General features: G+C 36.9%; 5 protein-coding genes across 6 annotated transcripts; 2 read left to right on the top strand and 3 right to left on the bottom strand.

Annotated features, from left to right (window-relative positions):
- Positions 1-247: 247 nt before the first annotated feature.
- LOC18008225 (L-ascorbate oxidase homolog) lies at positions 248-3,494 on the top strand. Its single transcript, XM_006390167.2, has 8 exons — positions 248-477; positions 560-669; positions 1,236-1,506; positions 1,598-1,697; positions 1,790-2,135; positions 2,239-2,604; positions 2,833-2,911; positions 2,987-3,494. Exons 1-8 carry the CDS (start codon positions 337-339, stop codon positions 3,197-3,199), a joined length of 1,626 nt encoding a protein of 541 aa, XP_006390229.1. The 5' UTR covers positions 248-336; the 3' UTR covers positions 3,200-3,494.
- Positions 3,495-4,125: 631 nt separating this feature from the next.
- On the top strand, positions 4,126-6,880 carry LOC18009206 (enoyl-CoA hydratase 2, peroxisomal). The gene is made up of 11 exons (XM_006390168.2): positions 4,126-4,324; positions 4,447-4,469; positions 4,659-4,764; positions 4,850-4,920; positions 5,036-5,108; positions 5,289-5,328; positions 5,524-5,596; positions 5,675-5,825; positions 5,964-6,034; positions 6,238-6,411; positions 6,630-6,880. Exons 1-11 carry the CDS (start codon positions 4,265-4,267, stop codon positions 6,715-6,717), a joined length of 930 nt encoding a protein of 309 aa, XP_006390230.1. The 5' UTR covers positions 4,126-4,264; the 3' UTR covers positions 6,718-6,880.
- Positions 6,881-6,959: 79 nt separating this feature from the next.
- LOC18008061 (prolyl endopeptidase) lies at positions 6,960-10,930 on the bottom strand. Of its 2 annotated transcripts, none has more exons than XM_006390170.2 (12): positions 10,535-10,930; positions 10,057-10,276; positions 9,771-9,971; positions 9,605-9,675; positions 9,325-9,487; positions 8,494-9,087; positions 8,024-8,404; positions 7,844-7,919; positions 7,702-7,765; positions 7,467-7,602; positions 7,257-7,370; positions 6,960-7,172 (listed from the first exon to the last, which is right to left on the bottom strand). In XM_006390170.2, exons 1-12 carry the CDS (start codon positions 10,861-10,863, stop codon positions 7,107-7,109), a joined length of 2,415 nt encoding a protein of 804 aa, XP_006390232.1. In that variant the 5' UTR covers positions 10,864-10,930; the 3' UTR covers positions 6,960-7,106. The 2 variants fall into 2 exon arrangements, with proteins under 2 accessions (XP_006390232.1, XP_006390231.1); XM_006390169.2 differs by having other exon boundaries at positions 10,057-10,271; positions 10,535-10,730.
- A 7,786-nt stretch (positions 10,931-18,716) lies between these two features.
- On the bottom strand, positions 18,717-21,895 carry LOC18008981 (probable alpha-amylase 2). The gene is made up of 14 exons (XM_006390172.2): positions 21,732-21,895; positions 21,487-21,556; positions 21,249-21,345; positions 21,128-21,161; positions 20,979-21,016; positions 20,716-20,842; positions 20,388-20,614; positions 20,161-20,306; positions 19,965-20,077; positions 19,752-19,840; positions 19,548-19,670; positions 19,404-19,439; positions 19,214-19,312; positions 18,717-19,100 (listed from the first exon to the last, which is right to left on the bottom strand). The coding sequence occupies exons 3-14, from the start codon at positions 21,264-21,266 to the stop codon at positions 18,909-18,911; spliced, it is 1,242 nt and encodes a 413-aa protein (XP_006390234.1). The 5' UTR covers positions 21,267-21,345; positions 21,487-21,556; positions 21,732-21,895; the 3' UTR covers positions 18,717-18,908.
- A 264-nt stretch (positions 21,896-22,159) lies between these two features.
- On the bottom strand, positions 22,160-24,294 carry LOC18007910 (probable folate-biopterin transporter 7). Its single transcript, XM_006390173.2, has 2 exons — positions 23,951-24,294; positions 22,160-23,436 (listed from the first exon to the last, which is right to left on the bottom strand). Exons 1-2 carry the CDS (start codon positions 24,201-24,203, stop codon positions 22,355-22,357), a joined length of 1,335 nt encoding a protein of 444 aa, XP_006390235.1. The 5' UTR covers positions 24,204-24,294; the 3' UTR covers positions 22,160-22,354.
- Positions 24,295-24,695: the final 401 nt, after the last annotated feature.

Consider the following 24,695-nt stretch of genomic DNA (forward strand, 5'->3'; position numbering starts at 1 on the left):
AATAGTCTAATTATTGTTAATCCATCACACAAAGATTACCACAACTAATCGTTTGTCCTAATAATTATAGAGCACAAAACATATAAAAATGGCCAAGTTGCTTAGCCATGTGGATTGTGGGAGACAAATACAGATTTCAAAGTAATACAGAGTCGCGTGTGGGTCCAGCCACCGACACTGACCTTTGTTTTCTTCTCTCTGATTCGTTTCCTCTTACTGTAAACTCTTTTAAATACGTGCAGTATCATCTCTCCATAACTCTAGTCTCAAATCTGTGTGTTTGAGAGAGAGAGAGATCACGCCAATATACTTTTCTTCATTCACCGGTTTCCAAAAATGGCGGCCAATGTCTCATTCGCCGCCGCATTAATCATTGGCTTTTCGCTTCTCTTCGCTGTCACGGCGGAAGATCCGTACAGATTCTTCGAATGGAACGTCACATACGGAGATATCTACCCACTCGGCGTTCGCCAACAGGTATCTAAATCTCCTCGTATCAGTTAATTTTTAATATCGGTTCGGTTTTAAATATCTACGGATCTTGCATTTTCCGGTTTAGGGTATTCTGATCAACGGGCAGTTTCCGGGACCGGACATTCACTCCGTTACAAATGACAATCTCATCATTAACGTCTACAATAGCCTCGACGAACCTTTCCTCCTTTCATGGTAATTTTTATTTATTCATCTGACTCGAAATTTAAATCAGTTGCAAATCCGCATTAACAATGTAATTTTTAGTTTAATTCAGTATTTGGGTCTTTAACATTGAATTCCGTCGTTGTCAGTTGATAATAGTTGTTAGACCTAGTCGGCTAGTATTTTTTTTCATTTGACCTGTGAATAGTAATATTTTGCATTTTTTAGTAGTGACGTAAAAATAAAACGTGCTTCAAAAAACCACTGAGGTACGTAAGGATATTTTTGGCCACACCTTATGTCGGACTCAGTCCACGAAACAATTATTCATAAGCACATTATTCAATACTAATTTTCTGATTTTAATGTATGCATGGTGATTGACGAACAGTGACTACACATTTTAAAACATTTACATGTGGGAAATGGGTCCACTTTTTTACCAAATTATTAGCTGTATCCTCCCTTTAATTTTTAAACTTTATTTCCGCGGTTGCACTTGCATTCCTTTTCAGGGGGTAAAATTAACAGTTCAAAGAACTTTTGGGGGTAAATATTAATATTTTAAAAATAATGTGACGGATGAGCAAATGCAGGAATGGGATTCAGCAGAGGAGGAATTCGTTCGTGGACGGAGTGTACGGGACGACATGCCCAATCCCGCCGGGGAAGAACTACACTTACATTCTTCAGGTGAAGGATCAGATCGGAAGTTTCTACTACTTCCCTTCTCTCGCTTTCCACAAAGCCGCCGGAGGATTTGGAGGCATCCGTATCCTCAGCCGCCCCAGGATCCCCGTCCCTTTCCCAGATCCCGCCGGAGATTACACCGTCCTCATCGGCGACTGGTACAAATCCAATCACACGGTAAGGATCCATTGCTTTTGATGCTCGATTGTCGTTGAATTTCGCCAGATTCAATCGCTTGTTTTCTGATTGTGCAATCTCGTTTCTGTAGGATTTGAAGGCACAATTGGATAGTGGTAGGAAGCTTCCTTTACCAGATGGTATCCTCATCAATGGCCGTGGAAGTGGTGCCACTCTCAATGTTGAACAAGGTTTCTACCACTTTCTGCTTATTTCATTCTACTAATGAAGTTTTTTTCTGATATAGCTTATAATCTGAGTTCTTCATCCTCTTCTTCCTCAGGCAAGACATACAGGCTGAGAATATCCAATGTAGGGTTACAAGACTCGCTCAACTTCCGCATCCAAAACCACAAGATGAAGGTGGTCGAAGTCGAAGGGATTCACACTCTTCAGACTACCTTCTCTTCGCTAGATGTTCACGTTGGCCAGTCTTACTCGGTGCTTATAACTGCGGACCAGCCTCCTCGGGATTACTACGTGGTTGTCTCTTCTCGGTTTACCTCAGCTGTGTTAACCACCACAGGTGTTCTCCGTTACAGTAATTCCGCTGGTGGCGTTTCTGGACCTATTCCAGGTGGCCCAACCATACAGATCGACTGGTCCTTGAACCAGGCTCGAGCCATCAGGTATCTTGTTTTTTTCCTCTTTGATTCAGTAATGTGCTTACATTCTGGAGTAGAAGTTTGGTTCTTGGCTTTGATCTGATTTTGTTATGTTCTTGTCTTGTAGGACTAACCTTACAGCGAGCGGACCAAGGCCGAATCCACAGGGATCATACCATTACGGTATGATAAACACCACAAGAACGATAAGGCTTGCTAGCTCTGCTGGTCAGGTCAATGGGAAGCAACGATACGCTGTGAACAGTGTATCATTTAACCCAGCAGACACTCCTCTGAAACTCGCGGACTACTTCAAGATTGACGGTGTTTACAGAGTTGGTAGCATACAGAGCCAACCTACTGGTGGAGGAATATACCTCGACACATCTGTTTTGCAAGTTGACTACAGATCCTTTGTGGAGATTGTTTTCGAAAACTCTGAGGATATTGTCCAGAGCTGGCATCTTGATGGTTACTCTTTCTGGGTTGTTGGGTAAGTGTGTCTTTCTTTTATTTCCTGAAACCTCAAACATTCATGTTTTTGCATCCACAATATCCACACATAGTAAGCACACAATAGTAACATTCTGTGACCAAGGAAGATCCCTAGAGAAGCCTAGAAATCATAATCCTTTTGTCATCGTTCTTTGATTGATAAAAAGGGAGAGTTTTGAGAATTTCTTGATCTTGATTGCTGGATTAAAGTGGTCTTCTGATACAGAATGGACGGTGGGCAATGGAGTCCTGACAGTAGGAACGGGTACAATCTACGGGATGCAGTCGCTCGCTGCACCGTTCAGGTAACCACAGCAAAAAATCTAAAGACTTTTTTTAGCATTTGTGAACCGCTGGATTAAACTAATATTCATGTACAGGTATATCCAAGCTCATGGACGGCCATATACATAGCACTGGACAACGTAGGGATGTGGAACATAAGATCCGAGTTCTGGGCAAGGCAATACTTAGGACAACAGTTGTATTTACGAGTCTACACAACCTCGACTTCTCTCAGAGATGAATATCCAATCCCCAAGAACGCTCTTCTCTGCGGTAGGGCTAGCGGTCGTCGCACCAGACCGCTTTGAGTGGTTGCTAAATAGAGAGAGATATGAGAGAATGGTCAGCCAAACCAGCTGACGCGTTCTCAAGGGTTTTTCTTGTTTGATTCATTCTCTTCATTTTGCAAATGAGTGCAAGAGCTATGGTAAAATCGGTATATCAGTTTCTTAACGATCTCAGCTCGAGGTCTCAATTTTTATTCTTTCTTTCTTTTTTAATCTCTGGAGAGATAACCTTATTCGATATAATTATATAGCTCCATCGTAAACCTTATTGACATTCTGTTTGCTATGATATGAATCTTCAGTTGACAATTCAAAACACATCTTTTTAGTGACAAATACTGCGTATCGAATGTGCTGGTTCTGCCTACCTCGTTAAGCTAAATCACTAATCACCGCAGATAATTAACAAGTGCATGTGTATGGAAGGAAGAAACAAAAATTAAATCTTCTAATGACTAAGTACTAACTAGTGATTTCGAACGAAAATACATAATCCGATCCTTTTTTTTTCTTCTTTGCTTTGTCTTAACCCGAGGGTTCGGGAAAGTTTTGCTTTGGACAATGCATAGCGCAATCGATGTCTGCAGTCTTGGGTTTGACAACAATAAAAATAATCATACTCCCTCCGTGTTTTACAGTCGTTTTAAAGTTTTATTTTTGTTTCACAAAAAATTTTGTTTTATATTTTCAATGCAAAATTTTAAACAATATTTCAGTTTTAACCTTATTAATTTAATATATTTACTAGATAAAAAGAAATCATTTAATATATTTATAAGGGATAAAGTTATACTTTTAATAATTTTTTTAATATGTGTGAAAAATGTCTCTTTGTAAAACAGAGAGAGTATAAAATAAACCTAACTATTGATTGATATTCATTAAATTTACTCTATTAAAAAAAAAATTTACTCTATAAAATAATCAAATAATCTTATCTTGGGCATAGGCATTGGGATTTGAATTTCCTGTAATTGCAGAAAGCGACATTACATATTTACAGCAAACGTCTGATCTAAAACATTGAACACTGAAGAGGGAAATCAGCAGCAGGACACGGAAGCTAAACTCTGATCCTGATCGGAGATGGCGACTAGGGATTCTGTATTCAATCCTGATCTAGTTCTCGCTCACAAGCTTCCCGAGGTGTGTTTTCGTTTTACATCCTTATTGATCCGACCAGACCTTCCGTCATCGAGACGGAGCTTGTCTGTAATCCCACCTTCTTTTTTTGATCGCGGTTTTTTTTTGTCTGGTTTTGCTCGCAGACGCGTTACACCTACAACGAAAGGTTTGCGTCTTCTCTCTGTGTTCTTATGTGTATATGTGTAAATGGATTTTGTTTTTGCATCTTCGGGATTGGCGATGGATGATGGAGAAAACGATTGTAAATCAAGGAAGTTCAGGGGAATTATATATTTGCCTTGAGAAATTAAGAAACAGATTTATGAAGAAGTTGATTAATTACTTGTGTAAATAGAGATGTAGCAATCTATGCTTTGGGAGTTGGCGCTTGTGGCCAAGATGCTGTTGATTCGGATGAGCTCAAGTATGTATATCACCAAAATGGACAGGAATTTGTCCAGGTATCTTAACGATTGGTCTGGATTTAGTGGTGATGTCTTTTATGTCTTTTTTTTTTTTTGGAGAGTAATTCGATGTTAAATATAGGTTCTACCAACTTTTGCTTCACTATTGTCACTTGGATCTCTGACAAAAGGACTGGGTTTGCCAGGTTTTAAGTAAGCACATTAAATCTGTCTTGTGTTTATTGAGGTTTTGCATCATCATTTAAGTCATAGAGGATGTGAAAAAAGAATGAAACCGACATGATGATGGTGTTGTATCTTGCTGCAGATATGATCCTAGTCTACTGTTGCATGGACAGCAGTACATAGAAGTATACAGGCCATTACCTTCCAAGGCATCTGTAAGTATATATAACATAAATGTCTAGTAGAGATAAGTTCTGTGGTGCTTCCCCTTCTTTAGGATTTGGTAGTTTGATTTGCTCTCGAAATTGTACCCTTGTATTAGATCCTGCTTCTTCTATATCCAGAGTGGCCTTTGCTTCATTTTTTCTGAATTGATTTTGTTTGTGTTGACGCAGTTAGTTAACAAAGTTACCCTAGCTGGACTGCAGGATAAAGGTAATTGTCGCTACTGTTTTGTTTGTTCTTTTTTTGTGTGACACATTTACTAGCACTAACTCAAGAGGAAGTGCACTAATTTGGTCTTTTTGTGTTACATTTTACATTGAGCATTGAGCATTGAGCATTGACAATGGTAGATTCAAGGCATTTTAGGTTGATCTTTTTATTCTCTCTGTCATGGCAATCTTTCAGGTAAAGCAGCTATCCTTGAAATAGAAACCAGAAGTTACGAGCAAGGTTCAGAGGAACTTTTATGCATGAATAGGTAAAATGTTTCTGGAAGTAGTTAATCTGGGAGGTTTAGCTTGGAAACTTGTGAACTAATATGGGACTTGCTCTGCAGGACGACTGTGTTCTTACGAGGAGCTGGTGGTTTCTCAAATTCATCTCAACCATTTTCCTACAAAAATTATCCAAGTAACCAGGGCATAGCTGTGAAAATCCCCCAAACACAACCTTCGGCAGTGTGCGAAGAGCGCACCCAACCATCACAGGCATGTTGGTTATGTAAAAACTTGTTTGGATTTTTTTTGTCAATTATTTCTAGTTCTAATTTTCTTAAGTTGTTTATCTTCCCTTTGTCGCCGACTTCTGTACATTACTCTGACCCTCTGGTTGAAATTTCCCTGCAGGCATTGCTTTATAGGCTCTCTGGTGACTATAATCCTCTGCATTCAGATCCAGAAGTTGCAAAGCTTGCCGGGTTAGTGAACCATTTATATAGCTGCTCATTCAGATTAGTGTTATGCGACTTCATACTTTCCCAGTTTGCTACTATTCCTTATAGCGACGTTTTAGTTCAATAATTAGAAGATAGAATCACAAACGACTTTGGCTACATTTTCCTAAATCAGAGCATTTTAATACTGCCGCGACTGATACTTGTTTCTTCAACTTGCGCTGAAGATTCCCACGCCCGATATTGCATGGACTTTGCACGCTTGGATTTGCAATTAAAGCAATCATCAAGTGTGTTTGCAAGGGTGACCCAACTGCTGTGAAAACAATATCTGGACGATTCCTCATGACTGTTTTTCCTGGCGAAACTCTGATAACTGAAATGTGGCTTCAAGGCTTGAGGTAAATTTTGTTTTCTGTTTCTCTCTCCCTTATATTGTTCACTGGCAATATAACATATACAATATCCATAGAGACTGTTTTAAGCAATATCCATAGAGACTATTTTAAGCAATATCCATAGAGACTATTTTAAGCAATATCCATAGAGACTATTTTAAGCAATATCCATAGAGACTATTTTAAGCAAAACCTGAACTCGGCTTTTCATGCGTTCACAGGGTTATATACCAGACGAAAGTGAAGGAAAGGAACAAAGTCGTGTTATCTGGTTATGTTAATATCCACGGTTTATCTTCGTCACTTTAGAAGTTTTATGTCCCCAAAGGTTGTCATAGTATCGGAAAGCGCGACAAACAATAAATTTCTGAAAGACTCTTGATGTTTGTCGTAAACAGCCAAAAATAATACTTTTCACTCGAGGTTTGTGATGAAGATGTAAATGTTTTTAAGATGAAGAAAGCTTTGTGGTCTTGGCTCATGTTACCGGTCGTTAAACTAAAAAATCAATACCGACTCAAAAGACCATAATTTTGGGTGTCAATGAAGTGAATCATAAAAAGTGAATCGTATAAAAATTGAATCAAGGAAACTGATAAACGTGTCAAACTGTGTTTATACTCATACAAAGTCCTTTTCTGGACAGAGCTAGTTGAGAAAGATCTCTGGTGCCAGTAGGTAAAGGGATATTTGGTTTTTCACTCTGTCCATGAAGCATTCACCATCTTTGCCATGAACGAATACCTATCAGCCGCTTCATCAATCTGTTGAACATCTCAAATTCAGCCACCCATGCAAAAAATGTATGTCATATAGTGTAAAGCCTAAGCAATGGGAATTTTTCATACCATCTTTTGGGTTGGGCGACCAGCTCCGTGGCCGGCCTTAACTTCTATACGACCAATTATGGGGTTTGTCTGTGGACTATTCTCTAAGCTTGTGCACAGCACGTGCTGCATTGTCTGCAGATGTATACGAGTTTAGCAATATGCACTGCGGACTCCTTGAGAGGAGAGTCAAAATTAAATTAAACATTAAAAAAAAAAGTGGAAACGGACCGCAAGCAACTTCAAAGAGTGAAGTGGTACAACTCTGTCATCGTGATCAGCTGTCAGTAACATGGTTGATGGGTACTGAACTAAATTATCGGTTTGTTGCTCCCATGGCCTCTTCACATTGTGCAGAGGCGAGTACCTTTTACATTCACACCCCAAATTTTAACTTTGTATCAGCATTGTGAAACAAATCAGCACAGCATCAGATATCATTTATATCAACACTTAACGGACTTACTTTATCAGCCAATGAAACTCCTCTTCATTCTCGGAGCAACCATAGTCAGAAGTCCAGGCATGGCCTATGCATATATAACATCTCCCGAGTTATAAATAAACTAAAGGAACAAAAAAGAGAGGGTGGAGATAACTGAATTCACCTATGGTGAACTTGTGAAAACGTAGCATATCCATAACGCCAACATGAGCCAAAGCACAACCAAAAAGGTTTGGTCTCTGCAAAGAATGAAAAATCTTTCTGTCTAAGTGGGCCAACTAAATAAAATGAAGATTGCAAATTATTAGCTTTTATATGCATCTGTATAGACTATTAGGCTTACCTGATTTATGCAAGCACCGATCAGGAGTCCGCCGTTACTGCCACCTTCGATACACAGCTTGCTCGGTTGTGTATAACCAGCGGACACGAGATACTCTGCCCCAGAAATGAAGTCATCGAAGCAGTTCTGCTTTTTGGCAAGTGAACCTGCTTTGTGCCATTCCTCCCCATACTCCCCACCACCCCGAATGTTTGCAAAGCAGAAAACAACACCAAGATGCTTGCTAAGCACAATGCGACTTGCACTGAAAGACGGTGTTATGCTTATGTTAAACCCACCATATGCATAAAGCAAACATGGATGTGATCCATCTAGCTTGATATCCTTTTTCGCCACAATAAACATTGGTATCTTTGTTCCATCCTTGCTGGGATAGAAGACCTATAAAGAGGAGCAAAAGCAACTTTAACATACGCAAAGAAAAAAAAATTGTGAAAGAAATAGGAAGATGCTATAAGAGTGTGTGTTACCTGAGTGGCTTGAAATGCTTCCCTGTCAAATCCGGGTACAACGACCTCCCGGAATACCTTAACTTCTGGAGATTCATTGACTAAGTCACATTTGTAAATCACACCGGGAGTGAGGAAGCTAGTAAAGCTAAAGAAAAAAGAATTGTCCTTGCGCCGAGCAGAAACATCAGATACTGAACCAATATCTAAAGGTAATTGGCGAAGCAAAGAACCAGATTTCAAGTCCCTAATTTGCAGAATGTGCTTTACATCGCTCATATAGCATGCGACCAGTTGATTCCCATTGACTGCACAAGCTGATGCCAGGACATCCTTGTCGTGCTCTTCAACAACATCAGTCCAACTATTTGGTTCCTTTAGATCAACCCGGACTAATTTGTACTTAGGGGCATCTTTATTTGTCAAGAAAGTAAACAGAGTCTCATCATTTGAGATAACACTATATTGCGCGTCAAGTGTGTCAACAAGCTTAATGAATGGAAGAAAACTGCTGCTTCCTCTGAAACTCTCAAGACCTCCTGAAAGTGAAGACAGATCGCAGTAGTATAATTTGTTGACAGGGTCACAACCCTCTCCAATGCTCATGATTAGGTACTGCATGATGTAAAAAACATGATGAAATTTAAATAGGTACCCAAAACTAATAACTGAAGTTCCAGATAAAGAATCAGTAATATACAAAATAAGGTGATAAATTTAAAGCCATGACCATTCAAATAAATGGAGAAGGATATAAATGATTTTGTGACGGAATTTATAGGGGAAAAAAAGTGAGGTTTAAGAACTTAATCAAAGTTAAAGAACCCGAGATAAAAAAACTGGTTGTATTACCTTCCCATCGTCGGTGACTTCAGCTCCAAACATATACTTGGGATTCTCATGATCTCTCCAGCATAAGATATCTTGAGATTGATCTGTCCCAATGGAATGATAATAAAGCTCATGATAGAGGTTAGAATTAGTCTCGGTGCCCGCATCAATATCCTCTCCTTCCCTGCAAAAGAAAAACAGATCAAATTAGCAGAGTAGCTAACCTTTCGGAACTATAATAAAAGGCCTTTTCTAATACATCATGTACGTCTCTTAAGCCAGAAATAATATATTGACTTACTTGGGGGCAGGGTAGCGACCGTAGAAAAATCCCTTACTATCGTGCGTCCATGCTATCCCGCTGAACTTAACCTATTCCACCAAAAGGATAACGACTATATCAAAATTCTTGTTGGTAAAACTCTATTGAACAATGCCACTAATCAGTACCGGCTTAATCATCATACCCATGCCAAAGTATCAGGCTCCACTTTCTTATCATCGATCTTGATCAGTTTAATCGTCACCCAATCGCTACCACTTGAACTAAGACCATAGGCCAAGTACTTAGCATCCTCGCTGACAGAAAAGGTGTTTAAGGCCACTGTTCCATCATCACTAAGAGTATTCGGATCAAGCAAGACCTCTGGCTCAGCATCCAGATCATCCTGAACACGATACCAATCAAATTCAATGAGAAACAATAAAAGATGGCTACGTATTGATCCAAAAACCATGTGTCTCAACAAACACCTGCATGTACAGCACACTTTGGGCCTGTAGACCGGTGTTGTGGAAGTAAAAGTACTTATTCCCTCGCCTGAACGGTGAATCGTAGCGTGGATGATCAATAAGGGCTGTTATATTCTGACGGAGTTTTTCCTTCGTCTCGCACTTGTCGAGCACAGAATCTGTCAATTTCACTTGGTTCTGAACAAATTCTTTCACTTCTTCAGCATCAGGATCCTCTAACCTAGCGAAAACAATCCAGAATGACAAACTCAACGAGAAATTTCAAAGAATGATTCGAAGCATAGCAAACAAAACTAGTAAATCAGACGAACATATCTGGAGTTTATTTTAAAGTCAACCTCTAAGTCAAATCCAAATTGTCTGCTACTGCTTCAGAGAGATACGCAGAAAAATCGAAATCCAATAAGATATCCTCATTTCCTTGGGATTCAAAACCTAAATTGAATTGGAGAAGTTGCAGCTGGAAACGAACTCTTACCAACGATACGGATCTCCGATTTTGACGCCGTGATAATCCTCGACGACGGAATCATCACGCCGAGCCAAAGGATACTGTAATCGCTCGCCTAAGACCGAAAATGATCCCATGATCGCAGAGCTCGGACGGGAAGAAGACGACGAACAACAACGAGAAATAGCCTCGGGTCGATTGGAGAAGGTTTCGTAGAAGGAAAGAGAAGAGAAAGAGGAAAACCGACGTCGTAAGGTATTTATACGAAGGCGACGCGTGCAGCGGAAACGGATTGTTGGGACGGTAACAAACGCGAAAATCTGGGAAGGCGCGTGACGTGCAAACGCTTTGAGCATCGGTCTTCTACTTCTTCACCTTCTTCTTGATATATGGGACGCGAGGAATTATGTCAAAACGGTTTTCGTGGTTCTATCAACATTTTAATCACAGATAGGCGAGGATCTTTATACTAGTCTTATACAGTAAAACTCACATCTCACACTCTCATGTGGGTCAGCTTTGAAAATCATTTTCGGTAGATAATTTGATTACAATTATGAAATTAAAATGTAGCTTGAATACATTATTAATCTGATTTACAATTAATCCAAGTCTCCAAGATCTAACGAATTAACCTTTATAAATGATAACAGAATATAACAGTAATCTGTTGATTTTGAAAAATATCAGAAGGTTAAAGAATCCGAGATAAGAACTAGTTGTGTTACATTCCCATGGTCGTTGGATTCTCGAGCTTTCTGTAGCATAAGATACGGTGAGGAATGTGGATGATATACTCGGTTCCTTTCAAATGCATTTTTTATGGGGTACACATTTTCATCGTTTCTAAAAATGACGCCTAGGATAATGCTGTAGTTTGCTTCAGTTATTAAATTGGTAATATAATCTTTATATCTTACCAAAAAAAGCATAGGATAATGTTGTGCATCATATTGGGCATCATATTTAAAGCCTTCTGGGCCAACATCTTATAATACAATCTGAAGCCCATATCATAGAGACATGTTGATATAAACTTGAGTCCATTATAGAGACAAAAAAAAAAAAAAAACAATCTACTCTCATTTCCTCAGAGTCAAAAGTTATCCAAAAATGTATACATTTTATGACAGTGTCTTTCCACCGTTTAGGTGAAAAAGTAGGTTTTGGACTACCGCATTTGTTAGTATTTTTTATAGTCTATTTCACAGTTTGCAGAAGATTTAATCATACGCTACACTATAGATAGAGTCCAGTATAGAAAGTAATTTAGTAATTGAGTTTTTGTGAATTGACCGAACAGGAAGAATAATTAAAGCAACTTTGACCTACATAACGGGGACGGTAAAACGGAGTAGTAGAGCGTAAAAAAGAAATAGAGAACGGGAAATTGGGTGTCACGCGCGCATAAATACATGGCGTAGATAAAGCTGGAGATTGCCTTGAAAGATGCTACTGACAGATTTCCAATGATGAGGCTACTAAGAAAAAGTTTGAAGTTGAATTGTGTAAAATTTTCATTTTTACATTTGTTTTTTACAAATTAATGGTGAATGCAATCTATTATACCCTAATTAATCCGTAGAACCGTAGGCACATCAAAGAGGTCGAGCATTATCACTCAGTCACGGAAGGTCATATCATCAGACGATTACGTCCAACGGTTACTTTGTCTACGTTAAAATTAAGATTGACAAAAATAAAATACTATGTAAACCGGACATTCATTATTTTTTTTTGACATCTAACCAGGAGCATTTTACAGAACTTCCTTTCACTTAAGTCTGCCATAAAACAACAGCTATCTTCTTGGTTAACCTAATGTAAGTAAAATCGCAAAACATCTTCGAACCATGCCATCCAAAACCTAACTAATCAAAAATCGATGTTAAGAATAAAGTTTGTAGGAATTGTCTATAACCGATCTTATTCCTCTTTTTTTTTAAATGTAAGAAAAAAAAACAAAGTATACCTCGAAATAACAAAAATTTAAACTTTTTTATTTTCGAAATAACTAAAAGACTACACTATCTCAGCATATATACCTCGTAAACTACTCATCATGACAATGTTAGAACACATATCATCACATAATATAGAAACCTGCGACTTGACATATAAAGGCATTACGATTTCAACAAAAGAAAACATCATAATAACCAAGAAAATATCTATTTTAAGATTAAACTTGGGTTTTCTCGAACCATACTATCATATTGAGCACAATCATCAGATAGTATAGAAACATGTAATTTTACATATAAACAAAAGTAATCACTTTCGATACATATAGTTTCCAACTTCAAGAAAACAAGACATCATAATAACATTGTGTGGGCTTCAAAAGCATAAAAAGGAAAGAGTAAATTCTCCTTTTCATTACCATATTCTCCTATGATTTCAATCTACCTGTACCTTTTAGGGAGTGATGGGTCCTCTTTTCTTTAGGAATAATTTTACCTTTCCTAGACGATGTAAACGTCTCAAACGCTACCACTACGATCCAAAACCTCACACTAGTCAACGCCATTGAGAAATGTGAGAGTGTTTTTACAATCTAATGTGATGAATGTACTCAAATCTTAAGAACCCACCATCGGTTTAGAGCCTCAACCAAGGCAAGCAAAAAATTTCTGAGAGATCAGTCAAATCAAAAGAGATAGCAAATGTCAGTTGAAATCGACCTAACTGAGAACAAGTAATAATCAGATATAAAAAGGTTGAGTAGATTCGAGATATAAACCCATTATTCTTCAAGCTTAGATCTTAGCGTTCATCAACAAGTGATATTGATCACCATCAGCATAAGGCTTGATCATGAGCAAATGGCTTATATTGAATACATCAAAATCATGAAAGGTTTTACAAAGAAACCCTAACAGATCTCTACTGGCAGTATGCCCACCTCCACTCACAAACACAAACGCAGATACGTATACTTATACACATGTATAATAGAGAGGAGGTGGACAGAATGCCAAAGATCTCTGTAAGAAACTCTTTTGTCAAACCCTCATGATCAAAGAGAGCAGAAAAGTTTAAAGATCCAAACTTTTTCACTCTTTCTTTTCCGTCGAATAGGAGCAAGAAAGGGTTTTCCACATAAAAGAAGGGGAAAAAGAAAAGCAACGCTACAGAGAGAACATTAGATGAGAGATGCGAGAGAAGGAAGGGTGAGAATATTTATGAGATTGCGAAAGAGGCAGATGGGTTTCTCTTAATGATGGTGATGTACAGTTGTCGTTGTAGCAGTTAATTTATGAACCAGAATTTTTTCTTTTTTTAAAGGGAAACCGAAACCCTAGATTCTGTTGTCACAAAGCTACGGAGAAGATCGAACACCAAACGTCTCGAAAACTGGAATCCTTGTGGATATGATCGATGGGTTTAATCAAATGAGAGAAGATCAATTTTAAAGATACGGATTTGAAAAGACATAAGATCTAACTACTAAAAAAAAAAAAAAAAAAAAAAGATCTAACTACTATGAACAGAAAAACAGTGAAGGAGAGATTAGAAAAACGAAGAAGAAATAATGAAAAATGGAAACTCAAAGCGTTTTGTCGGGAAAATAAGTAAATTAACAACTGCGGGGAATTAAAATCTCTCGATAAGTTTCTTCGTTTCCAAAGTCGAAAGTCCTACTGATATAAGAGCGAGACCCAATAAATTTCTAGGGGTTTTATTTGAGGTTTTTCTTTACTTTACTTCCTGGTTGTTTCTCTTTAGCATATGTCATTATGTGAAGAAGAAATTTAACGGGGTTCTCTTTTACGTCTACGGCCTCCCGTCCGGTTTTCCTTTTCTTTCACACTACATTTTTCGGACCACATGTTAAACGGCAGCATTTCTAATTGACTATGGTTACTAAATTATTAATTTACAATGCTATTGAATTCAATAACCTAAATGGAAGAATAGAACAAACTCTGTTAGAAAAAAAAACCTTGATTAATGGAGATTCTTCTTCATTTTGTTTATGGAACTTGAGAATCGTGAAATAACGAACATTAATCATTTAGCTATTAGTTGATACCCGCTACAGTCGATTTTCTTAAAAAATTATAGTACCTTAATAGTATCAATCAAGAATTTAAAATAAAAATACGTGGAATAAAAAAATGAAATCAAACATAAAACTTTAATATTGCTTAGGTAAATGTTTTCTAATTTTCGTAAATTAGTCAAATGTTACAATTTTTTTAATGGGATGCTACAGTTATATTTAATCTCATGATTTTGTAAAAATGATACGTGGATAAAACTCTGCAGAACGACTTTATTATTCTGCTAAACACACAGAACTGTCAATGAGAATCTACGTTTTAATAACTCTATAACTCATCTGAGTCCCCGATATTAATATGGTAGTAGCATCCATAACAATCATTGATTATATTTTGATCACACGTTCGATGATAGAAATTGTTTGATTGGATAGAACGCCCGAGGTACAAGATTATTATTCTTCTTATCAGATCCAAACTTTAAGATGTCTTAAAAAAAAATAACAGTAAAAATCAAGATGTCTTGGACATATTACGACACACCAAATTAATTGGAAGCTAGTAGAAATAATCAGAGAGAGATATAAAGAGAATTTGTTTGCCTGTGCTTTTCAAAATATTTTGAAATATATACAGATTGTTTTATTTTAGAACAGGTATATATAGGTTTATATAGAAATCAAGAAGCAAAAAAAAAAGAAAAGAAGAAGATAAATACTTTGTTTTCCCAAGTAGTAGTATAAAATAATCGAGAATCATGTAAAATGAACAATTTCTGACTTATGTTCGTGTGAGGCAACTTCCAACTGATGGGTCCATTTACTACTCCACCATGGAGTGGATTGCAGAATCCTAGGCTAGTGTAAATATAACGCACATTTTATAGTACTAACTAACAAAGATAAATATCAACCTTTTGACCTAGTAATTAAACCATGATACGCTAAAAAATCCACGAAATATACAGGTCAATCCATATTTGTGTTCGTACTTTAAATAACGAAAAATACAATTAAAAATGAAAACATTTTATAATATATAATGAAATCATATATCCCTTCTGTCGACTGATATGTCGCACTCATCACTCCCACAACCTGCAAAGTCTCGTTTATTCTTTGAGACAATTTGTTTTGAAGTATACTAGTATGTAGTATTTGTTCTTGTTATTTTATTCAATGGTAGTATTTCTTATTAACGGAACAAACTCCAATAAAAAATGGACTTATTATTGGTGGTGTGGATGAGAAAACAAATGCATGCCTTGCGTGCATTAATTGCAACAACTCATAATTCTCCGCACTATTTATTGCCTCAAAATCTACCACTCCCATCCAACTTCTTCTCCATTAAATTTTCACATTATTAAAACAAATCAATATTCTCCATTATTAATAAGTTTTAATCTCCATTTCTTAATTAAATTAAAGCACCTCACTATAGATATATTAATCCCTCTAGATTTATTTAGTTATCGTTTTAAATTTATACACAAAAATTAAAAAAATATGAATTGTATTAATTTTTCAATATAAAAACATCATTAATTATCTATTTAAATACAATTCAACCAATAATAAAACAAATTGCATAATAAAAATAATTATAAAAAATAAAAAACTAATAAATGTTACATTGAAAACTGAAAACGACAACTAATTTAAAACAAAAAAAAATTTCTAAAACGACAATTAATATAAAACGGAAAGAGTATTATAGTATAACACACTGAATTAGTTGACATTTTTTCACTTCTTTGTATAATGCAAGCAACTCTTATATAATATACTATTATTCGAATTGTACTAGTATAAATTTGATAACATCAGTCTGGGATGAAGAGTAAATGATGTACTTCTGGTTGAAAATCACTTTAATTAGTCTAAACTGTGGTTTAAAAAAAACTGGTTCTAAAGAAGTTCAAAGAAACGGAGTATATGTAATATGTGCAATGCAGTTTTGTTAAAGAAGATATGAACCGGACTGACAAAATAGGTTTCGTATTTATTTATGTTTCTCTGATGTGTATTTACTATTTAACGCTTAAAAACGAATTTACTGGATTTTGTTCTCATCTACCAGATTAAGTCCTTCGTCTAAATCGAATTTATTGTTTTTGACTATAAAGAATAAAAGCAGAAAAGGAAACGTCGGGTTTGTCGGATAGTGAAAATGTCAGTGGCATGATTGAATTGCTTCAAAATTTACTTTCCAGAACATCGCCATGCTATCGATATATTACACATGTTTTTGATAGGTTTCAAAATTTATAAGACAATACACAAACATATGAATAGGTTTCGGATTTTCCTTTTATAATGCCGAACTATTACGGCATTTTGTAATGAGTCTATGGACGTCACGGAAATCTTGAAAAAATGGTAATGAATCATCGATAATGAACAGAGAAAACGTTATTATGTTTTCAGATTAAGGCATGAAATTGAGAAGTCGACTGTAAAAAGGTCAACACTTTTGGTTTGCTTTTAGAAAGGCTTTCTTTTTTTTGCACTCCATGTTCGGGACATTCTTTATTAATTTCATTTTTACATGCTTCTCTTTATTTTTGTTCTCAGGCTACTTACGTTCATTGTAGTTTTTTTCTTAATTTTTTTTTTAATCAGTAGTGCATGTTATATCATATATTAACGCAGAGCTCGATGCATGGACAGATGCTTTTTACCCCCACCCCCCGCATGATTGCTTAAACGATCTCGTATTTCGTTAATATGCTGTAAATACCAATTTTCTTTGTTTTTTTTGTGGAGAAAACTAATTTTTCTTTGCTAAGAACAAAATAGTATACATTAATTTAGTTTTCTCTAATTAAACTGTGCATAGGCTACTAAAAAGGCAACAAAAGAAAGAAAAAAAAAAGAAAAATGCAGAGATAGTTGGCAAACTATAATTGCGAGTAGTACTTTATATACAGAAACAGGAGCAACCGTCGATATATGATTTCTTAGAGTTTTATTTTTCTATTACATTTTCTTATAATTTTATTTTATCTTAGTCAATGCGTTTCTATATGTTATGGATAGTTACACTAGATTCAACGTTTCATACATTTAGGTCATAAAAGACGACTCAAACGCCCTACGAAGCCCGAACTTGACTTGCATCAATAGAAATTCCGTGGAATCGGACCAGTTGATGCAGTTAGGTGTTATTTGGGTTTTATTGTAAAGTAAAAGTTTTTTTTTTCCTAATTTGATGTCGTCTATTGTGTAAAAAAAGATTAATTTAAAGTTATCCAGCATTGGATTTCGATTTGCAGCATTTCTCTCTGTATTTTGGATATATTTCTCCGTGGGTTTGTTTTGAAAGCACAAAAAATAAATGATGAAAATTTTGTGTACCGATACCAAAGTAGCAATGCGTCTCGTAGCAATTTTAGTCCATTACCAATTTAGCATTAAACAAATAAGAAGAAAACAATAGTATAATTTTAAAACTGGAGAGATCCAGGAGAGCTTCTATGAACAGAAGTTCTTTCAACACAGATGTCACGTGAAGCCAGGAGGTGTTCATGATTGATTCGATTCTGTTCTTTATGCAGTTCCCAAAAAATTTCATATACAAAGGATTAAAACAACATACAAAAAGTACAAAACTAGTCAAATTAATACTCCGTATAAGAAAAATAAGATGGAAAAGACCGGGTTGGTGTTAGGTCGAACCTCAAGCGATAAGATATGAAAGCTGAAACTAAAAAAGGAAATTGGGCTTTGGTTGTTAAAATTTCAAAACAAGAATCATGAAGTCCTATGACTATATAATTATAATACTACCATTATAATGTACACATCATCATCTGCTTTATAAGATGTCTCTATGCTCAAGTCCTATCTAGTGGCTAGCAATAACTCACTCAATTTACTCTCATACCATTTGGGACAAATATTTATACACTTCTGTGGTTCTGAGTTTTGACCATTTCATAGACCATGCTTTAAAAATTAATAAATGATAATTTTATATGGTAAGTAAATTATTTATCCTACCAACGAATCCTAGCATTTTCCACATCGTGTGCTTTGTAGTTCGTATAAATTATTTTTACAATCTGGACACTTAGCTTTTGAAACACAGCACAAGTCAACTAACTTCTCATAGAAAAAGCACAGCCCTTTTCTCCCAATAGTCTCCTTTTTTCTTTACTTCTCCAATTTTTTCTTTACTTTGCCAACAAAACGCTCACATTACAAAATGATACATATGCATATAATACTTAACTAGTAAAATATTACGTCATGAAGACGTAAGTGCTGCATATTAAAGTAAAACCGGTCTATAAAAGTGAAAAGATATCACTCGAAAGCCCACAACCTTTGACATAAATTTTGGAAGTTTCTATGCAAAAGCTTGAGAATCAGGTCCAGTCTTCAAGAAGATTACTTGTGCCAAACGGCATAGCGATGGCCACTTGTTGCTAAAGTCCAGTCTCTACCAGAAGGGCACCAAGAAGCGTCTCCGAGCTTCATGCACAGTTTCTCACCAACAACGGCTGCGTACAAGTTAGCCCGTGCTTCCAAAACACGGACCGTTGACCTACTGTGGATATCTTGTCGCCTCCTAATGTCAATCTGTCAATGAATAAATAAGAAACCAAAAAAAGCAGAGGATAGGTTATAGAAGAGGTCGAAAAATCGGATCATGGATCCAATGATAATCAGAGAGATTGAAGTGAACAAAATACCAGTTTGACAATCTGGTCATGAATCGAGCTTCCCCAATCGTAGAAGTGGTCGTAGAACACACAGGGGATGCCGGGATGAGTAAGTATATATGCATAGCCCTACAAAGACACAAAGCCCGTTCTTTCTTTGATCAGTGCAAACTTAAAATGTAAGGAAATGGATTGGAATTTGTTTGGAGAGCTCCTTTACCTCCATGACGTGGTGTGAAGGGAACGGCCAGTGAGCCTATGAGAGCAACCAAAAAAATAGCCATAGAAAAGTAAGCAAACACATGGGACTCTTTTTTGCTTTTTTTTTGAAGAAAATGTAATTGTGAGAAATAGGTTAGGTAACCTGAGTAGAGCCAGTGTCATGGTTATCAAGAAACGTGACAGCTCTTGAAGGCCACCATCCCATTACGCCCGGTGGCTTTCCTTGAGGATCACTTAAACGCCAAAACTGACCCTTTACAGCTTCCTATAATTATCATTAAAAAAAATGATTATTTGAGCATTTGAGATTGGATACAATGGTGCTGAAAGAAAACTATGTATATACCTGCAGAATTCCTTTAGTTGTGAAGTCAAATGCAGCTGAAAGCTGTCCTGTGGCATCGATCCAGTTGATTATACGCTGTCTATGGCTATCTACAAAGAGAACAAAAACAAAAAAAACAGACTGTTTAGGAAAAAAAGAGCTGTATGACTGAAATCAATTATCAAAACATTTCAAACGGTATAAGAAGACTAAGAAGAAGAAGAAGAAGGAGACCTTGATTATAGTCTAGACCATGGCCATTGTACTTGCAAGAATCCCAAAATTCTCCAACTGAGAATAAAGGTTTCGCTGCTCCTATATACTCCTTCACATATTGTGCTGAATAACTACACCAGTTGGATTCAAATTCCAAAGATTAAGAAACTTCCACCAACAAAACAAACGAAATCAGCTAATAGAGAAAACTTACCCTCTAGCAAAGTCAAAACGGAAATCCTGAAACCCAACAGTGTTACGCAACCAACGAAGCCATCCGATTAGATCTTTCCTAACAAAATGTTGAGTGTGATCAACATTTGGAACTCCATTGAAGTTATCCCCTGTGCTGCGCCTACCCTGTAAGTGAAAAAACTCTTCTTTAGAGATTTCAGAACATAAAATGATTATTCCAGAACATGTAACTAAACCATCACTAACCAGTCCTCCGGTACAAGAAGTAACAGCGTGTTCATCCCACGGTAATGAGATTCCATCGTAGCGGTTGTACATTCCACCGTGTCCTCTTGTTGTCCCAACACGATGATTGATGACTATATCAGCCATAGCTCTAACTTTGTACTGTTTCATCTTACGAAGCAAAGATTTCAATAGATGCTCAGAGCCATATGCTGAGTTTAGTGAATAAAGGTCCTGTGGAAGGTAACCTGCAATTTTACAATAACAATAGTAAAGATTTTTTTTTTTCAGTTTTAGAAAAATCAGATGAAAATAGCTTGTTTTGTAACGGTATCAAATTTCCTCTAACCTTCTGGTGCAAGGGACTGAGATGGTGGTGGCAACCATGCAGAGGTAAAGCCAGATTTTGCGATGTCGGGAACTTTGCCGTCTAAGTTTTTCCACCAATCATGTTTATGAGATTCCCAGTTATAAGCCTAAAAAAAATATAAAAAATCCAAATTTCTCTTCGAATCAAACCAAGATTGAACAGTTGATAAGTGTTGTTGGATAAGAAAGATACATATTAGTTAAAGAAATGTGCTATAAGAAGTAAAAAGAAGATGAGCTTACCTGGAGAATGACTTCCCTTCCATCGCGTATAACCCCACCTGATATAAAGGATAAATAGACTTAATAGTTGCAACATTAAAGAAACTTAAAAAAATCAAGACTTGATCCTAAAACTTTAAATCACTCTTGATTAAGGCTATGAGCATTACCGATATCAGTTTGGTCATTGCATCCATCAAAGACCTGCAACAGTAACGTGCTTTAGAACAAAGAAAAGATAGAATCACAATTTCCAAAATAGAGTGGTAAAGAGAATAAAATGGGACTTACATTGTTATAGTAGCCCATCTTGAAACAAGAGTCTCAGCAAAACCCAAGACCTCAAACACTTGAAATCGACCAAAAAGGGGGTGAATTTAGCAATAATCTGCATTCAGAATGATACCATTTCAGAGAGATCAAACAATGAGCGATGATATGCATCAAAACATAAACTTGTGATCGAGATCATAGACAAAACAGTCAGAAGAACGCTAGATTTGAAGAAAAACAAGAAAATCAAGTGTACCACGGAAGAGAAGAGAAGCTAGTGCTGCGTTTTCGGCGCGATGATCGACCAAGTGCCTTAACAAACAACCCTGCTTATATAGAGAGAGGGAAACGAATCAGAATCAAATGTCAAACCAATTTTGGCCACACACAAAATAACTTTTTAAAAGGTGACGATGAAGAGGAAGAAAAGAAATTGGAGTACAGCCAAGTGACGATTCGATTCCGCGGATTAACAGATCAGCCAATTGTAGAATACAATACCTTTTCTGAAAAAAGTTGAATCCCCCACAAAAATAAATTGAGTGAAAGAGATAATTTCTCCTCTTCTTTTGAAATCTCTTAAAGTTTTTGGACTCAATCGAGGAATGAATCTCCATAATTGCCGACGTTTGCGTTTTCTCTCTTTCGTCCTCTGAATAGCAAAATCTAGACGCGTGGACTCTGAGAAACTTTAAGTAGAGAACTTGACGTCACAGTCACAAATGTGAGACTAGATTTGTATACACACGAGCAAAAAGCTATACCTGAACTGAAGAGCGTTTTGAAAGTTCCATACTTTCGATTTGTCTTCTCTCTGTTTCCTTCCCAGATGACAAAATTTGCAAACTTGTGTGATCATTTTTGAGACTTTCTCAATATTATATATTTGTCTCTCATAGATGATAAAACAATTAAGAAAATCAATGAAATGAACATAAACCAGTAGAGTATAATCACTATGAAATAGTCACAAATACACAAAGTACTCTATACTTCTACAATCGACAAGATTTTGGTTTGTGTGAAGCCAAATCAAAGTGACTGTTCCACTATGTAAACGATGAGAAACTAAGAAACCTCCGACCACAAAGAATGTCACACAGAAATCTATATACACAAACAACTCATTCTTTCTTTTTAACTTTCTCCTTTGTTTCAGTTTCATCGTATATCCACGAGGTTAAGACCAAAGGAACTCCAACGCAGATCGCTTCGATAGCGAGTCCACGAGTAAAACCCGAGAAATCATCCACCGTTACGCCGACGAATGATGCGAGAACGATTCCAAGATATCCGCTAACTATGAAGGCGAGTGCAATGGCTGACATGACAAACGCCATGAGAGACCCTTCACATCCAGGAGGACATAGCCGTGTCATCAAGACGGTGAAAGGCAGAGTCTTGAAATAAAACAGAGTTTCCAAGATTCCAGAGAAGAAGATTACATATACAGAGTCCGGCACACCCAAATCCCGGTACACGCCTTTCACGAACAAGAGATCAGATATCACGAAAACAGCAATCGTTACTTGAATGGCTGTGATCAGTTTCCTGGGAGGTGTGGATTTGAGCCAACGGTTGTACGCAACGCCCCACAAGAGCGATGCTATTTGACCAAACACCTTGGAGATTCCTACAAGTGACGCGTCGATTTTCAAGAACTTTGTTTGGTAAAAGAACATTGTCCCTGTTAGGACAGGAACTACAGCTGTTGATAAAGCGATCCAGGCTATGGAGTAAGAAATCTCGGGCTTCCTCAACACACGTGAAAGGTCAGAGAGATGATTTCTGATACCAGAGGGTGATGGGTTTTTAGGAAGATTAAGAGACTTTTCTCGGATGTTTATGGTTACAAAGAACTGAACAAGAGCAAGAAAGCCAAACACGAGGAATGTTGACTGAGCGGAAATCGTTTTGATGGCAATACCACCTAAAAGGTTTCCAAGGATTCCACCAAGAGAAGCAGCCATCCAAACAAACGAAGGCAGCTCACCAGATGAAGAAGAAGAAGAAGAAGAAGAAGAGACTTGTGATGATGATGAAGGGTTGTTTTGCTTTCCGGCCTCGGCAACAATGGCATCGTTTGCTACTTCTACTATCGAAGCACCGAGATTACTAAGGAGAAGATAGAGTGACAAGGCTAAGATTGACACATTTGATCTTGACAAGAAAGCTATAGCAAGCCATGAGATTGCTTGTAGCAAGGCTGCAATTAGAAAAATAAAAGTGAGAGGTAAGCAAGATTTACAGAGAAACAGGTAACTATTAAAATCACTAACAAATGAAATACAATCAACTCTCAACCAATTCTAGTTCACAATTTTCCAAATCAAAGCACGGCAAAGAATATAGAGAAGCAAGGAACAAACTACAGAATCCAACACCTGAATGCTAATTCTCTCAACCAACTCTGGTTCGCAATTCCAAACTAGGAAGATCCATTGCCACAAGAATACACCGATTTCCAGAGAAACCAATGTTTTTCTCAATCAACTCTGAATCACATTTCCAAATCAATGAGTTACATTGCCACAAGAGAGAGGCCATTTTCCTCGATCAAAACTCAATCAACTCGCTAAGTCAGCTATTGATCTTCTGCTAATACAATATACTAAATCAAAGGCTCAGATCACGTCAAAGAACCTAAAGGAAACCACTTTCCTCAATTTACAGAGTCCAAACAATTATATTAAAAACTCTGATTGGGGTCGTATGCATACCTCCAAATGCGATGTAAGGGATTCGATGCTGGCCAAAGAAGTAGACAGCGTCGGAAACGATACCGTAGATGGGTTTAGCAACCATTGGAAGATTCGCCGAGTTCTGGAGAAGTTGCAACACTGAAGGGTTGACACGGAGCTCATCGGTGAGGAAGAAATTGGCTCCCAGCCACGGGAAGCCCCTAAATCCTTGAACGAAGAAACCGAAACCTAGCAGCCACCGGATGCGACCAAATTCTCCGTCGCTGCTCATCTTGAATGAATCAGTAAGCTGTTAAAGTTCTAAGATTTAAGAAGAGCGATACATAAAGCAAGGGATATTCAGACACACACAGAGAGAGAGAGAGAGAGAGGGACGTCTTTTTTAGTGTTTTTTTTTTTTACATATATTTTTTGTCCTTTTGTCTTTGCTGTGTGTACGTGTAAATTTTATTTCAAAAGTGTTTCCTTCGTGAAGCAAGCAAGCAATTAATTAACAAAAAGCTGTGCATTTAGAAATCAAACTCACAGCTTTATTACATTATAAAATAGAAAACATTTCGACCACACTCCACTCAATATACTGTTCTCTGATGCAAGATTGCAAATGCGAACTGAATCCACCACCAGATCATAGTTGGATGAATATAACAAAACCTGAGAGAGACCAAAAAGGATTCCTAGTACTCATCGTGTATGGTTATAATTCTGATGAGAAATCGTGTTAATTCCACGGCTTAAGAAGGAGCCATTCATGATTCATGTT

This window comes from Eutrema salsugineum, unplaced genomic scaffold, assembly GCF_000478725.1.
Source record: "Eutrema salsugineum unplaced genomic scaffold, Eutsalg1_0 scaffold_9, whole genome shotgun sequence".
In the NCBI taxonomy this organism is placed as follows: domain Eukaryota; kingdom Viridiplantae; phylum Streptophyta; class Magnoliopsida; order Brassicales; family Brassicaceae; genus Eutrema; species Eutrema salsugineum.

Bases quoted from the DNA above. Each gene is read 5' to 3' on its own strand.
- LOC18008225 (XM_006390167.2), top strand. From the start codon at position 337: ATGGCGGCCAATGTCTCATTCGCCGCCGCATTAATCATTGGCTTTTCG. The intron at 2,136-2,238 runs GTATCTTGTTTT...CTTGTCTTGTAG, and splicing joins AACCAGGCTCGAGCCATCAG to GACTAACCTTACAGCGAGCG. The intron at 2,912-2,986 runs GTAACCACAGCA...ATTCATGTACAG, and splicing joins TCGCTCGCTGCACCGTTCAG to GTATATCCAAGCTCATGGAC.
- LOC18007910 (XM_006390173.2), bottom strand. From the start codon at position 24,203: ATGAGCAGCGACGGAGAATTTGGTCGCATCCGGTGGCTGCTAGGTTTC. The intron at 23,437-23,950 runs GTATGCATACGA...TTCTAATTGCAG, and splicing joins CCCTTACATCGCATTTGGAG to CCTTGCTACAAGCAATCTCA.
- LOC18008981 (XM_006390172.2), bottom strand. The intron at 20,843-20,978 runs GTAAGCTCATCT...TATTTTTTTTAG, and splicing joins GAAGGGAAGTCATTCTCCAG to GCTTATAACTGGGAATCTCA. The intron at 20,615-20,715 runs GTTAGAGGAAAT...GTAAAATTGCAG, and splicing joins TCAGTCCCTTGCACCAGAAG to GTTACCTTCCACAGGACCTT.
- LOC18008061 (XM_006390170.2), bottom strand. From the start codon at position 10,863: ATGCTCAAAGCGTTTGCACGTCACGCGCCTTCCCAGATTTTCGCGTTT. The intron at 7,766-7,843 runs GTGAATTCAGTT...ATATATGCATAG, and splicing joins TTTTCACAAGTTCACCATAG to GCCATGCCTGGACTTCTGAC. The intron at 7,603-7,701 runs GTAAGTCCGTTA...TGAATGTAAAAG, and splicing joins GAGTTTCATTGGCTGATAAA to GTACTCGCCTCTGCACAATG.
- LOC18009206 (XM_006390168.2), top strand. From the start codon at position 4,265: ATGGCGACTAGGGATTCTGTATTCAATCCTGATCTAGTTCTCGCTCAC. The intron at 5,329-5,523 runs GTAATTGTCGCT...GCAATCTTTCAG, and splicing joins AGCTGGACTGCAGGATAAAG to GTAAAGCAGCTATCCTTGAA. The intron at 6,412-6,629 runs GTAAATTTTGTT...ATGCGTTCACAG, and splicing joins ATGTGGCTTCAAGGCTTGAG to GGTTATATACCAGACGAAAG.